Here is a 14,994-nt window from a genome sequence, read left to right as displayed (position 1 = left end):
CCAGACGCGCAGGCTCAGCGGCCATGGCTCACGGGCCCAGCCGCTCTGCGGCATGTGGGATCTTCCCGGACCGGGGCGCAAACCCGGTTCCCCCGCATCGGCAGGCGGACGCACAACCACTGAGCCACCAGGGAAGCCCCTGTATTTAATTTTTGATAGTTTGATTAATATGTGTCTTGGCATGTTTCTCCTTGGATTTATACTGTGTGGGACTCTCTGTGCTTCCTGGACTTGGTTATCTATTTTCTTTCCCATATTAGGGAAGTTTTCAACTATAATCTCTTCAAATATTTTCTCAGTCCCTTTCTTTTTCTCTTCTTCTTCTGGGACCCCTATAATTCGAATGTTGGTGCATTTAATGTTGTCCCAGAGGTCTCTGAGACTGTCCTCAGTTCTTTTCATTCTTTTTTCTTTATTCTGCTCTGCAGTAGTTATTTCCACTATTTTATCTTCCAGGCCACTTATCCGTCCTTCTGCCTCAGTTATTCTGCTACTGAGCCCATCTAGAGGATTTTTCATTTCATTTATTGTGTTGCTCATCGTTGCTTGCTTCCTCTTTATTTCTTCTAGGTCCTTGTTAACTGTTTCTTGCAATTTGTCTATTCTATTTCCAAGATTTTGAATCATCTTTACTATCATTATTCTGAATTCTTTTTCAGGTAGACTGCCTATTTCCTCTTCATTTGTTAGGTCTGGTGTGATTTTATCTTGCTCCTTCATCTGCTGTGTGTTTTTCTGTCTTCTCATTTTGCTTATCTTACTGTGTTTGGGGTCTCCTTTTTGCAGGCTGCAGGTTCGTAGTTCCCGTTGGTTTTGGTGGCTGTCCCCAGTGGCTAAGGTTGGTTCAGTGGGTTGTGTAGGGTTCATGGTGGAGGTGACTAGTGCCTGTGTTCCAGTGGATGAGGCTGGATATTTTCTTTCTGGTGGGCAGGTCCACGTCTGGTGGTGTGTTTTGGGATGTCTGTGGCCTTACTATGATTTTAGGCAGCCTCTCTGCTAATGGATGGGGCTGTGTTCCTGTCCTGCTAGTTGTTTGGCATACGGTGTCCAGCACTGTAGCTTGCTGGTCGTTGAGTGAAGCTGGGTCTTGGTGTTGACATGGAGATCTCTGGGAGATTTTCGCCATTTGTTATTACGTGGAGCTGGGAGGTCTCTTGTGGACCACTGTCCTGAAGTTGGCTCTTCCACCTCAGAGGCACAGCACTGACTCCTGGCTGGAGCACCAAGAGCCTTTCACGCATATGGCTCAGAATAAAAGGGAGAAAAAATAGAAAGAGGATAAAATAAAATAAAATAAAGTAGGATAAAATAAAATAAAGTTATTAAAATAAAAAATTATTATGAAACATTTTAAAAAGTAAAAAAAAAAGAAAAAAGAACGGACAGACTGAATCCTAGGAGAAATGGTGAAAGCAAAGCTATACAGACAAAATCTCACAGAGAAGCATACACATATACACTCACAAAAAGAGGAAAAGGGGAAAAAATAATATATCTTGCTCCCAAAGTCCACCTCCTCAATTTGGGATGATTTGTTGTCTATTCAGGTATTCCACAGATGCAAGGTACATCAAGCTGATTGTGGAGCTTTAATCCGCCACTTCTAAAGCTGCTAGGAGAGATTTCCCTTTCTCTTCTTTGTTCGCACAGCTCCCGTGGTTCAGCTTTGGATTTGGCCCTGTCTCTGCGTGTATGTCACCTGAGGGCATCTGTTCCTCGCTCAGACAGGACGGGGTTAAAGGAGCAGCTGATTCAGGGGCTCTGGCTCACTCTGGCCAGGGGGAGGGAGGGGAACGGATGTGGGGCGAGCCTGCGGCGGCAGAAGCCGGCATGACGTTGCATCAGCCTGAGGTGTGCCGTGCCTTCTCCTGGGGAAGTTGTCCCTGGATCGCGGGACCCTGGCAGCGGCGGGCTGCACAGGCTCCCGGGAGGGGAGGCGTGGATAATGACCTGTGCTTGCACACGGGCTTCTTGGTGGCTGCAGCAGCAGCCCTAGCAGCTCATGCCCGTCTCTGGGGTCCACGCTGATAGCCACGATTTGCACCCGTCTCTGGAGCTCCTTTACGCAGCGCTCTTAATCCCCTCTCCTTGCGCACCAGGAAACAGAGGGAAGAAAAAGTCTCTTGCCTCTTCAGCAGCTCCAGACTTTTTCCCGGACTCCCTCCTGGCTAGCTGTGGCGCACTAGCCCCCTTCAGGCTGTGTTTACGCCGCCAACCCCAGTCCTCTCCCTGTGATCTGAGTGAAGCCTGGGCCTCAGCTCCCAGACCCCACCCGCCCTGGCGGGTGAGCAGACAAGTCTCTCGGGCTGGTGAGTGCTGGTCAGCACCGATCCTCTGTGCGGCAATCTCTCTGCTTTGCCCTCCACACCCGTTGCTGCACTCTCCTCCGTGGCTCCGAAGCTTCCCCCCTCCACCACCCACAGTCTCTGCCTGAGAAGGGGCTTCCTAGTGTGTGGAAACCTTTTCTCCTTCACAGCTCCCTCCCACTGGTGCAGGTCCCGTCCTTATTCTTTTGTCTCTGTTTTTTCTTTTTTCTTTTACCCTACCCAGGTACGTGGGGAGTTTCTTGCCTTTTGGGAGGTCTGAGGTCTTCTGCCAGCACTCAGTAGGTGTTTTATAGGAGCAGTTCCACGTGTAGATGTATTTCTGATGTATCTGTGGGGAGGAAGGTGATCTCTGCGTCTTACTCTTCCGCCATCTTCTCCCAGATCCGGGTTGTTTGTCTTTTTAACATTAAGTATAAGCAGGTATTCTTTAGATATTCTGGATAGAAGTCTTTTGTCATATATGTATTTTGTAAATATTTTCCCCCAGTCTGTGGTTTGCCTATTTGTTTTCTTAATATTTTCTTTTTGTAAATAGATGTATTTAATTTTCATTAAATTTAGTTTACTGGGGCTTCCCTGGTGTCGCAGTGGTTGGGAGTCCACCTGCCGATGCAGGGGACACGGGTTCGTGTCCCGGTCCGGGAGGATCCCGCATGCTGCGGAGTGGCTGGGCCTGTGAGCCATGGCCGCTGAGCCTGTGCGTCCTGGAGCCTGTGCTCCGCAACGGGAGAGGCCACAGTGGTGAGAGGCCCGCGTACCGCAAGAAAAAGAAAAATTTAGTTTATCATTTTTTTAATGGCTATTGCTTTCTGTATCCTCAGAAATCCTTGCCCACCCCAAGTCACAAAGATATTCTTCCATATTTTCCTCTAAAAGTTTTATAGCTTTAGTTTTTACTTGTTTATAGCTTTAGTTTTTACTTGTTTTTAAACATAGTTTTAAAAGTTAGCTTAATTTGAAGTCTAAAACATGATAAAGACTCTGTTAAAAATTGGTCTATTAGCATTTCATTCAATAAGACTGCCTAGGGTGAAAACAACTTTCAATGGTACAAATTTAAAATATGTAGTGTTCTTCTGGTATTGGATTTTGTATTCCATGTATTCTTACATAGTTTGTGTACATAACTTTTAAAAAATTATTGTGTCATGCTGTCACAATGAATCAGAACCTAAGGTACAGGGAAAGAGCAATGTATTTGGATTTCACAGATAATCTAACCAACTATTAGCTCAAAGAAGTCGCTTAACCTTTGTAAAATGAGGTTAAACATTCTTACTCATATGCCTTCACATAAAGTGAAAGGTGTTAAGTAAAAACAAAAGAACACAAACAAAAACCCTATGTGAATGTAAGACATTTTTATAACTTGTCATTTATTTTTACTGATAAAGATCTTACTTTGTATGTATTTAGTAATATACAGACCTGTTTGTCCAATGTGCTAACATGCTCTGATTATAAAGATCCAAAAATATAGGTACTTTCCAGCTATCTACCTCATTTTCCTACCCTCCACTACACAGATCATTCAGCAAAATACGTGTCTCAGTATAATTCTAAAATTACTTCTCTCTAAAAAAAAGTAGTAAATTTCCCCCAACTTCTTATCTTGAAAACATTCATATCTACACAAGAGTTGGGAGAGTAATACAATGATATCTATTTGCCCTTCATCTAGATCTCCCAATTGTTAGCATTTAAGTAAAATGTTTTATGTGTACTCTCTACATGACATGTCTGCTTTTATGCCTGTTTTAGATTCCAGATCTTAAGGACAGGTACTGTGTGTGTTTTATCACAGCAAAGTCAGGCCAAGGTACCTAATTTTAAAAGCTTTCTAATGAAATATATATTTAAGCCATACTTAAAGAATTCTTTTTTGCAGATGCCAAAAGAAATACATGTATTTCAGGATTTACCGAACAGTACTTTTTAATATTATGTAAAATTTTCAAGTAAAGATTTTCAGATTTCTAGAGGATACTGTTCTATATAATGTATTTTCTGTGAAGTGACCAATCAAGGTAAGCCTAATTTTACTGTGCTATTTTATAAGTGGGCAACATAAAGAGAATAGAATCTTTGCATTAAGCTATTATTTTATCTTCTTTATTCAGTTACCTTTAGCTTCTCCACATATTTGCTCTGCCGCAGAGATTAGACTGATAAGATTAAAGTGAGACATAGGTTAACCAACTCTCCAGGTTTGTTCAGGATTTTCCTGGTTTTAGCACTAAAGTCCTGTGTCCCAGAAAACTCCTTAGTCACAGGTAAACTAGGACAGATGGTCACCCTATGTATAAATATGGCCTTTGTGAGGCCAGGAAGAGTTGTGCCAGCCAGGCTCCAGCAATGTCCTGTTAGAAAGTCCAGTCTCTTTAGTAAATTACCTAGCATAAAATGGATTCAAATGCTTATGTTACTCTGTATAGCAGGGAGATGAACTGTGAATCAGTATAGTGCAGTAAGGAGTTTAAAATATGGCTTTTTTCAAATAGTTTAACAGATCTGGACTGATAACTTGGCACCATCATTTCTTAGCTATGTGACTTTTTTTTTTTTTTTTTTTCGGTATATGGGCCTCTCACTGTTGTGGCCTCTCCCGTTGCGGAGCGCAGGCTCCGGAAGCGCAGGCTCAGTGGCCATGGCTCATGGGCCCAGCCGCTCCACGGCATGTGGGATCTTCCCGGACCGGGGCACGAACCCATGTCCCCTGCATCGGCAGGCGGATTCTCAACCACTGCGCCACCAGTGAAGCCCAGCTATGTGACTTTAATTAACCTGTTTTACCTCTTTCAACCTCTGTTTTCTCATAAGCTTAAAAAAAAAAAAAAAGATTAACAACACCTATCTCACAGAGTTGCTATAAAGATTACTTGAGAAAATATAAGCTAAGGACCTGCACAAAGCATTAAATAAAAGCTATCATTCTACGAAGAATGTGTCCTTAAGAGAGAGTCACTAAATCTGCTTCATTTGAGTTTAGTTCACCAAACATTTATTGAATACCAGGCAGTTTTCCAGGTGCTTAGAATATAAATATATATAAAGGATGGCCACTGCTTTCACAAGCTCAGGCTTGTTGTAGAGAATTAATTCCACTACTGGGGTTACAGAGGCAGGACTCTTCTTACCAGTGGCTTAGTCGTTCCTTAGTTTTGGCTCACTGCCACGTCATCATAAATAAATATATTTAGTCTATAAAATAAAGCTGCTTAAAATCATCACAGCAAAAAAGCATAGTTCACTTTAGATGACTATTTTTAAAAATGTGTGCCATTGTATAAAATAAGAAAGTTATCACAACGTGTAAATTGTTAAAGGAGTTGGAAACATTTACATCTGAAAATGAGTAAAAACATTTGTGACCTTTATAAAATGATTTAAGAAAGACTGTGTGTTGTTTTTATGCTACACAAAAGTAGTTAGAAAGTTGCAACTAAGGATTGAAATTACCACAGCAGTAACTTGTACTGAATACCTGAAGAGCTACAGGATTAATAAAAATTCTCTTTAGCAAGACAAGACTCTTAGACTAAATTTGTCCAAGATCACAGTAGACAGCTAATAACTCTAATGCCTAATATTCATATAGGGCTTTATGGTCAGCAAAGCACTTTCAAACATAGGTCATTTGATCCTCACAACTACTGTCAGAATATAAACAGGGTAAAGATCACATTGAGAAACCAAGGTTCAGAGAGGTTAAGTGCACTGCTTAATAGTAGAGATCCAGAGCTAGAACTAAGGCCTTCTGACTCCATGACTGCATTTTGAATAAATGCACTGCTAACTACAATGTAATCTTACTAATTTGTACCTTAGTGAGAAAGACATGAAAGTACGATGTCTCATTTGCTGGTGCATGAGGAGTTGAAGGAAATATTTTTGTTTTTAATATATATATATAAATAAAGTAACATAACTCTGGAAAAAATGGAAAATGCAGAAGACAGATTAACCTAGGGAGCATAATTAGGGATTATTATAGGGATTGGAATATATTAGATCTATAATTACTAATTCCTTTGGAGAAACATGACATGTTTATGCTATTTAGACTTCCCATTTAGGAAAGGTTTCTCTATTGACTCAAGCCTTCCTGTATCTCTTAGCAAATACACACAAGTCTATTCCCAGGATTTCTTGATATGTTTTTAAAGTAAAATAATGAAGATTGCTATATTTAAAAAAAAATTAGGCCAAGACTAATTAGTCTTCAAAACTAAGGACAGAGTCACAGAGAGAGACAGGTTCTGCAATTAGCACTGCAGCCCTCAACCAAAGCTCACTGTTTATACAGGTAATGATGCTTCCTCCTTGGTTTCTTCAGGCATACCCTCATATACACATACCCAGTAATCACTATTCATGACTTACACGCAAACCTCAAAGGCAACAGTAGCAGTTTAATGTTCCTACTCTGCTATTTCAGGAGAGGAATACTTTTTTTTTTTAAAGCTATTTAAAAAAAAATTTATTTATTTTTTATTTTTTGGGTGCGTTGGGTCTTCGTTGCTGTGTGTGGGCTTTCTCTGGTTGCGGTGAGTGGGGGCTACTCTTTGCTGCGGTGTGCGGGCTTCTCATTGAGGTGGCTTCTCTTGTTGTGGAGCATGGGCTCTAGGTGCGCGGGCTTCAGTAGTTGTGGCTCGCGGGCTCTAGAGCGCAGGCTGAGTAGTTGTGGCGCACGGGCTTAGTTGCTCTGCAGCATGTGGGATCTTCCAGACCAGGGTTCGAACCCTTGTCCCCTGCATTGGCAGGCGGATTCTTAACCACTGCGCCACCAGGGAAGCCCGGAAAGGAATACTTTTCCTTCCCAAGGATTACTAACTCCAAGGGAGAAAATAAATTAGTGTATATATAAAAGAAAACCTATTTTTATTTGTTGTACATCTTTTTTAAGAGTACAGGAGTAGAAACTTTTAGAAATACTTAAATAGGAAAAACAAAGCTTTCTTCTATAAATAAGAAACAAGAGTTCCATATTATACGTAATGAACTGAGGTAGGAGGAAAAAGAAATGAAAAGGAGATAATGGGGAAAATTTTAAATTCTTGGTATTAGTGGTCTGGGTCTCCTCATATCCCCCCACCACTGCCAAAATCCTTCCTCTAAGAGAGGTCTAGATTAGCACATTGTATGTAAGACCTAATCCCTACCATCTGTCAAAACCTTTTATGTCCTCCTTAACACCACATATGTGCTTTCAGTCTTCTCAGAGTTAAAAGGGTTTATCTATCTATCTATCTATCTATCTATCTATCTATCGGCTGTGCTGGGTCTTCGTTGCTGTGCGTGGGCTTTCTCCAGTTGCGGCTGAGCCCGTGCACTGCAACTACTGAAGCCTGTGCGCCTAGGGTACCTGCTGCGCAACAAGAGAAGCCACCCCAATGAAAAGCCCCCTTATGCCTCTTTCACACAGAATCTTCCTCCTTTTTAGAGTTTATCACTTACTTGAATTTTTGAATATGCATCTGCTTTTTTGTTTTTTTTTTTGTTTTTTTTTTGGCTGCGCCACACAGCTTGAGGGATCTTAGTTCCCTGACCAGGGATCGAACCCAGGCCCCCTGCAGTAGAAGTGCGAAGTCCTAACCACTGGACCACCAGGGAATTCCCTATGCATCTGCTTTTTACAGTTTTTTCTTTCCTTCAAATTATTTTTGTATTTTTAATGCCTGCTTTTAGAAACTCTACCAAAATAGAAGTTTGTTAATCTGTTTTAGACTAGGACACTGAGAAGGTTAGGACTGTGCTTTTACGTAAATGTGACAAGTTCTAAGAGAAGGCCTGAAGTGTTCTTTTTTGAGTAAAGTCTATGAATATTACTGCACCTTCACTGAGACACCAATTTTGCCTGTTTAAAGGCCTTTTGAATTTAATTCCTGCAACTTAAGATTGTTCCATTGCTTGGGAATGTCAAAAAGTAACTTTGTAAAAGTCAGGTGTTATATGTAGCTGAGGGATTCACAGACTTAAGAGATCGTGAAATGACATTAATGGTCATCAAATCCAACCCCTTCACTCCCTCTGGGAAAAATGAAGCCCAAAAAGTTTGAATGACTTGCCTTAAGTCACAGAGCTAGTTAACAGGAGAGCCAAGGTTAGTATTCAAGTCACTTAGACCAGTAGTTTTCAACTGGGGACCCCTCAGAGGATATTTGGCAGTTATTGGAGACACTTTTGTTTGTCACTTTGGAAGGTGCTACAGATGCCAGGGATGCTTTTAAACACCTTCCAATGTATAGGACAGCTCCTCACCACAAAGAATTATCTAGTTCAAAATATCAACAGTGCTGAGGTTGAGAAACCCTGACTTAGGACTACACTTTGTCACATCTATGTAATCAACTTTTACTTAATATAAGCATTCTGAGAAAAATTGTGTCAGAATAGGATATTTCCCTTTGGTCAAACAAAGAGTCAGGTAAATTTAAAGGTTCAGTTTATTTGATTCTCTGTGAGATGGGATACAATAATAAAAGAATACAACATACTCACCAGGAGCCAAAACCCATGGGTCTCCTATCATAATCTGGCAGATCTGGAGCAATCTTACAAGCCTGTATGTTCAGGTATTTAAATATGTGGATTTTGCCTTTTATACATATCTAAACAAAGTAACATATAAATACAACCAAATTATTACTCATCTGAAATATATGTGTCCCCTCGCCTTTTAAAGTAAAAAATACATTTTTACTTAATGTATATTGGAAATAGAAGGCATTTCTATCAAGTATATACTATAATACTAAAAATATACTGATTATAACATTATATCATTTGTTACTTTAAGCTTTTAAGTGATATAAATGTAGGTTTTTGTTTTCTAGTCACTAATAAGTTTCAGTAACATATAAAATAAATAATTTATGATTATAAACACTGTTAGAATACCAAGTAAACTTATATTGATTGGTTAGGCATAGTCAGGGATTTAAAGCATTGCTCCCCATGGATTATATTGGTAACTTTTGTTTTTAGGAATCCAACAATCATGCACAATTACGTTTTCAATCCTACTTCCTGTAAGAGAGAAAAGCAGGAAATGATTTAAAAAGTTATATACACTTCTGTTGCTACCTACTGATTTCTGTCCCACAGTCAACACACAAATTCTTTAGGATTATGAGACCTTTCTATAGTTATGAAGTTTACTCATAAAGTTTAACAGTTGCCATACAGAGGCTTGTACAAGACCATCAATTAATTGCAGAGTAAGGAAAGCTACAGTGAAAAATATAAGCTGGTCAACACTTTTTAGACTATAGAATGTCTAGAATCTATTTATAAAGCTACCTTATAATAACTTTATTAAGTAGTTTCATTTCAGTCACTGATAAACAAATGACCAAACTGACTAAATGAGGAACTTAAGATTTTAGAAAATAGGAAGGTACAAAAACAATGGTCATGAGAAATACATTGATGTTCTTTAGTTCTGTAAGCTGAGTATTTTGTCTTTAGCATTTACATTGTCGACATTTAAGTTTTACTAGAAAGAAATAACTCAAATTTTATTAGGAAAAAACTTTAAGGAAGACTCCTTCAAATTAAAAAGAAGTCAATTTAGTGAAAGGAAAAACATTTTTGGAATATTACCTATCTTCCATCCCATTTATTCAAGGCTTCTAAAGAATACATGTAAGTTGTGAATTTATTTTAAAAGAACTTAATTTCCAAAAAAAAAAGATAAATACATATAACTTACAACTTTTAAACTTCATCTTTTGTCAAAAAAGTTCATAACATACTTCAAATCAACTATGGTTTACCTGTGCAGGAGGAGATTGTAGTGGATTATTATCTAGGGTGATCATCTGTAGGTGCCTGAGATTCCGATAACAAACAGGGATTGTTGTAATTTTATTGCAGGAAAAGTCTAACCGTATCAAAGGCAACTCTGCTAGCTCTGCAGGGAGATAAGTTGGAAATAAACAATTAAAGATATTTCAGAACTAGACAATTTTTTTCAGGAGCGTCTAGCTAAATATAATGGATTTAACATAAGTATTCACCTCCATTCTTTCTTAGTGATTAACTGATATACAGCAAAGTGGCGTAAAATGAAATCTAGTTGCTTAGGGATGGTAATATTAATGAAAAGCAAACTGTTTGACCCCTTATAGAACAACAGAAAGTCTTAGAAACTAGGTCTGATACCACAGAAAGGTGTGAATAACACAGGATTACATGATAATCTGTATAAAGAACAGGCTAGATGCCTAGATCTTCAATCCCAACTCATGCAGCTAGGTAACTACTCTTTTCCAATCATGACAGGAGCTGAATTGAAAGGCTCTGAACTCAAGGACCGCAGGCACAATGGAAAGTCAGGATGAGTTCCCTGCTGAAAATGGAGGATTTAAGTAAAAGTCTACAAACTTGACCACAAGACCTTAGCACTTTCCTCCCCAACCTTACCCCATCCCCAGCTCCTGACTGGCAGTAGTTAGGAACATACACAACACTGCAGAAGAAGGAAAACATCTTTCTCTGGAGAAACTATATTGTCCCATATGAAAGGCCTTTAGATATTGACAGGGAGTTTCCCCCAATAAAATATCCAGCTTACTGCTTAACTACTATTATACAATTCCTGCCCAGTATACTTGGAATTTCTAATTAGCTCTATACAGACAGTACATGATCCACAGACATTTAGAAGAGCCTCCAACATGTAAGACAGAAATCAAAACATGCAAGCCAATAGAAAAAAAGAGCTCTGAAAAAATAGATAATATGTAGGAAATAAAAGAAAACTTTGAAAAACTAGAATTAATGTCTCTAATTTCAGAGAGATAAAATACTAAATTACTGAAACAAGAAAGAAATGTTTTTTTAAAAAATCAGAAAAACAAAGGTTCTTAGAGATGAAAAATAAGATGGCAGAAATTAAAAATTCAGAAGAATGGTTAGAGTATAAACAGTTGGAATTGTTTACCACCTGGTTAAGCAAAATGATGAAGAAATGAACAAAAAAGATAAGAAAACCATAGGATCCATTAAAGGAGTCCAATATCTAATTCACAAAAATTCTAGAAAGAGAAAACAGAGAAATCAGAAGACAAGAAATTATCAAAAAAGAGATATAAGACAATTCCTCAGAACGAAGGATGTGAAATCTCTGGTTTAGATAGAAGCCCACCAAGTATCTAGTTTATTGAATTAAAACAACTCATACTATGGCACATCATCATAAAACTTCAGAGCGGTAGGGGAAAAAAAGGGAAGACCTTAAAATATTCCAGAGGAAAAAACTGGTAACAAACAATGGACTGGAATTAGGAATGGCATCAAATTTTCAACCATTAAATTTTTTTTTTTTTTTTTTTTTCTGGCCATGCCATGCAGCATGTGGGATCTTAGTGCCCCAACCAGGGACTGAACCCATGCCTCCTGCAGTATTAAGTCTTAACCCCTGGACTGCCAGGGAAGTCCCTCAACCATTAATTTTTAAAATTGAAAGCTAAAAGCGAAAAAAGACTTGAAAATCATTTGACAAAATAATTTTCAACCTAGAATTTATAACCAAATTATTAATCAACGGTGAGCACAGAATAGAGATATTTCTTTTTGAGTGAAATCTCAAAAAATGTTTTCCTATGACATGTTCTCAGGAAACTACTAGAAGATGCCCTCTAGCAAAACAAGGGAGTGAAGTAAGAAAGAGGAATTATTTGTCAGTTATACCTCAATAAAGCTGAAATTAAAAAAAAAAAAGTAAGAAAGAAGACATGAAGTCCAGGAATAAGAGGAATAAGAGTTCAGCAAAGAAGAAGAAAAGCTAGGCAGAGAATAACAGAGAACAACCAGTCCAGACTGGAAGAGAAAGAAAAAAGGTTCAATGAGGGAAATATTCAGGGGAAAAAAAGAAAGATACATAATCTGATTGGTTTGACTAATAAGGCTACTGGAAAAAGAGGGAGGAATTAGCCACAGGTACATAAAAAGCTAAGTAAATTTTTTTAAAAAGGACTTACTAACTCTAGAAAAGCAACAATAAAAACAAGATGTCAAAGTTGATAAATCCAGCAATAGCTGTAAAAGCAGATCATTTAGAAATATGTCAGCAAATAGTGGAAAGAGTCAAAGGACTTGAAGGTATATGCTTCTGGCCATTGAAACTGGAGAGAGGAATGGCTGAGGCAGGAGAATGCTATTATTTATTTTAAGCTTTTATTACTATTTGACTTTTTGAATAATGTATTTGATAAAAATTAAAATTAATTTAAAATCAAAATGACAATATAACAAAAGACGTAATATCTTTATCTACCAAACTGTAACATGTTAGAGATCACCAAGGAACATGAACTTCCACACTAACTTGTGTAGGTGTTGGATGAAGCCTTCCTGCCATCTCAGTTTAATTGAGTATGCTGAGATTACAAGATAAGTCTACAAAAAAACATTTGAAACTATCTGTGTGACAATTTTCTTGGTAATATGCATTCCAAATAAGATAAAGAAATAAATTAGATGATAAAACTATCAGACTGTAATCATCATCTGAAATCCCGGATTTTCATTTTCACCAAAACCCCAATTGTTTTGATTATTTAATTTCATATTAAGTCAGTATTATTGCATTAGTAAGCCTTTAAAGATCAACCACAGTAGGTGGGTCCTGAGTAGAGGGGTAATCCTGATAGAAATTTTGAGTTATATGTCAGTCATGATTTTGGTTGGTCCTGCTAATGGCCTGCATTCCCACTGCTGAGGTGGTAGAAGGTAGAACCAGGAGGAAATGAGGAAGGCTCTGAAGATAAAAGCTATAAAGGTTATTGGACAAGCCAACTGAGGGGAAAGATATGCAGGATTTTTGGTAGTATGGTTGCAGTAAATGTATAAAAGTGGAATGGAAACGTCACTTTCTGAGACGCTTACTTGGGATCAAAAAATATCAAAGCTACACACACTAGTATATTAGAACTCAGTATCATACACGATCAAATTTGTATAAACATCTGGATTCTACAATGAAGCAAAAACATCATTAGTTAATTCAATATTTACTGTACATTAGAAGTCGTATTTTGTAGAAGAACCTAGATAATCACTGTCATGAAAATATCTTCTAAAGATTCCTTATCTTTGAGACAGACATTCTGAAATGTTTATAGATGAATTTCTGGAAGTTATTTCAAGTTAATCTAGAGGACAGAGCAAGAGAAAGAGGATGGGAGTATAGATGAAACAAGAAATTTCATGAGCTAATGAATGATGTAGCTGGGTGATTCATTGCTCTCACTTAGATATTAAATTTTACATAATAAAATTAAAGAAATATATATTCTGATTTAATAATGATTTTCACCATTTTCACTTTCTTTCATGAATTTATATTTTTGAACAATTAATCAATTATACTTAATTTGTTTAATCATTTTTATCATTCAAATACATGTACCAGAACTTACAGTCAGCCTAAGACAACCAGTATCCCAGTGCAGTCTCTCACTCCATTCATTATTCATTTTACACATCACCTCCACACAGTTAATTAGCCTCTATCTGAACATTTCCAGTGAAGGATAAAATTATTAAATTCAAATCAAGTCCATTTTAAGTCAGTCAGTGCTAACTGCAGGAACGTTTACATTATACTAAACTATCCCCTTATCAAAAACATGTTATGTTTCTCCTAAGTAGTTATGCCAACTGAAATTTCCAGTGACCTTACTCTGAGTTATCAATTATATCAGTTAACAGGATCTAAAATTACAATTACTGTTCAATAGTTATTGGAGCTTTTCACTGAAGAGTCCAGCTTTTAAAATCCACAATGGAACAGACAGCACATATTAAAGAAACCATTACATCTCAAATACTGGCTGTAACTTTTATACAGTTTTGAAGTGCCCATCAGTCTGAGAGATCTTTAAAATAAAAAGGCAAAAAACAAAATAAAACAAAAAAAACTGTTTCACAATTTCTTACCTTCAGGCAAACGTACTAAGTGATTTCTTCTTACATTAAGGTCTCGCAAGGCCTCCAAATTACCAATTTGGGAAGGGATTGTTTGAATTTCATTGCAGCTCACATCCTATTTCAAAAAGATACAAAGTAAAGAATTGTACTGATATTACAAACTTGCATGCTTTAAACTATCTGTAAAATGAGGTTGGACAAGATAATACCCCTCTTGTTGTAAAAAATACTACGATTCCGTGTCCAAGAATAATCCCATAGTTTGCAATAGCATTTAATTTTTAAAATGTATAGGCTTTTGACTGACTCTATACATTGTATATAGATCTACATTAATTTTGTGAGCAGAACTAAAATTAAATGACTTAAGATGTGGACAGGAGGCCTAGAATATCAGATCAAATGAAAATGTTGGTGAAAAGGTTAAAAAGAAAGGAATTAAAACAGATTTTTAGGACAATATTTTTATTTTATGTTGTTCTAAAGAAACTAGAAGAAAAAACAAAACTATGATAAAAATTATAATGATAAAATTATTTGAAAGGAAATCCCATTCTCAAAATACAAGTTGAACTATTCAAGAATATAAAATAAAAATGCACTGAAGAGGACTCAAATCATTCTTTTTTTTTTTTTTTTTGGCGGTACACGGGCCTCACTGTTGTGGCCTTTCCCGTTGCGGAGCACAGGTTCCGGACGCGCAGGCTCAGCGGCCATGGCTCACGGGCTC

The 14,994-nt window shown here is 37.6% G+C and overlaps 1 protein-coding gene and 1 non-coding gene across 14 annotated transcripts in view; both read right to left on the bottom strand.

The window, feature by feature from the left end:
• The window catches only part of LRCH3 (leucine rich repeats and calponin homology domain containing 3), a 126,925-nt gene that overhangs the window by 55,876 nt on the left and 56,055 nt on the right, over nt 1–14,994 (bottom strand). For all 13 annotated transcript variants that reach the window (XM_024124398.3, XM_028492847.2, XM_024124396.3 and 10 more), the window contains exons 4-6: nt 14,274–14,379; nt 10,106–10,242; nt 8,829–8,938 (exon numbers count right to left, since the gene is read on the bottom strand). In XM_024124398.3, coding sequence (XP_023980166.1) covers nt 8,829–8,938; nt 10,106–10,242; nt 14,274–14,379 — 353 coding nt within the window. The remainder of the gene's footprint in view (nt 1–8,828; nt 8,939–10,105; nt 10,243–14,273; nt 14,380–14,994) is intronic.
• TRNAR-UCU (transfer RNA arginine (anticodon UCU)) lies at nt 7,868–7,940 on the bottom strand. Its single transcript has one exon. It is a non-coding gene; the product is annotated as a tRNA-Arg (tRNA).

Source organism: Physeter macrocephalus, chromosome 1 (genome assembly GCF_002837175.3).
Source record: "Physeter macrocephalus isolate SW-GA chromosome 1, ASM283717v5, whole genome shotgun sequence".
Taxonomy (NCBI): domain Eukaryota; kingdom Metazoa; phylum Chordata; class Mammalia; order Artiodactyla; family Physeteridae; genus Physeter; species Physeter macrocephalus.
The sequence above is the reverse complement of the archived record's forward strand: the minus strand, read 5'-3'. Positions and strand labels throughout refer to the sequence as shown.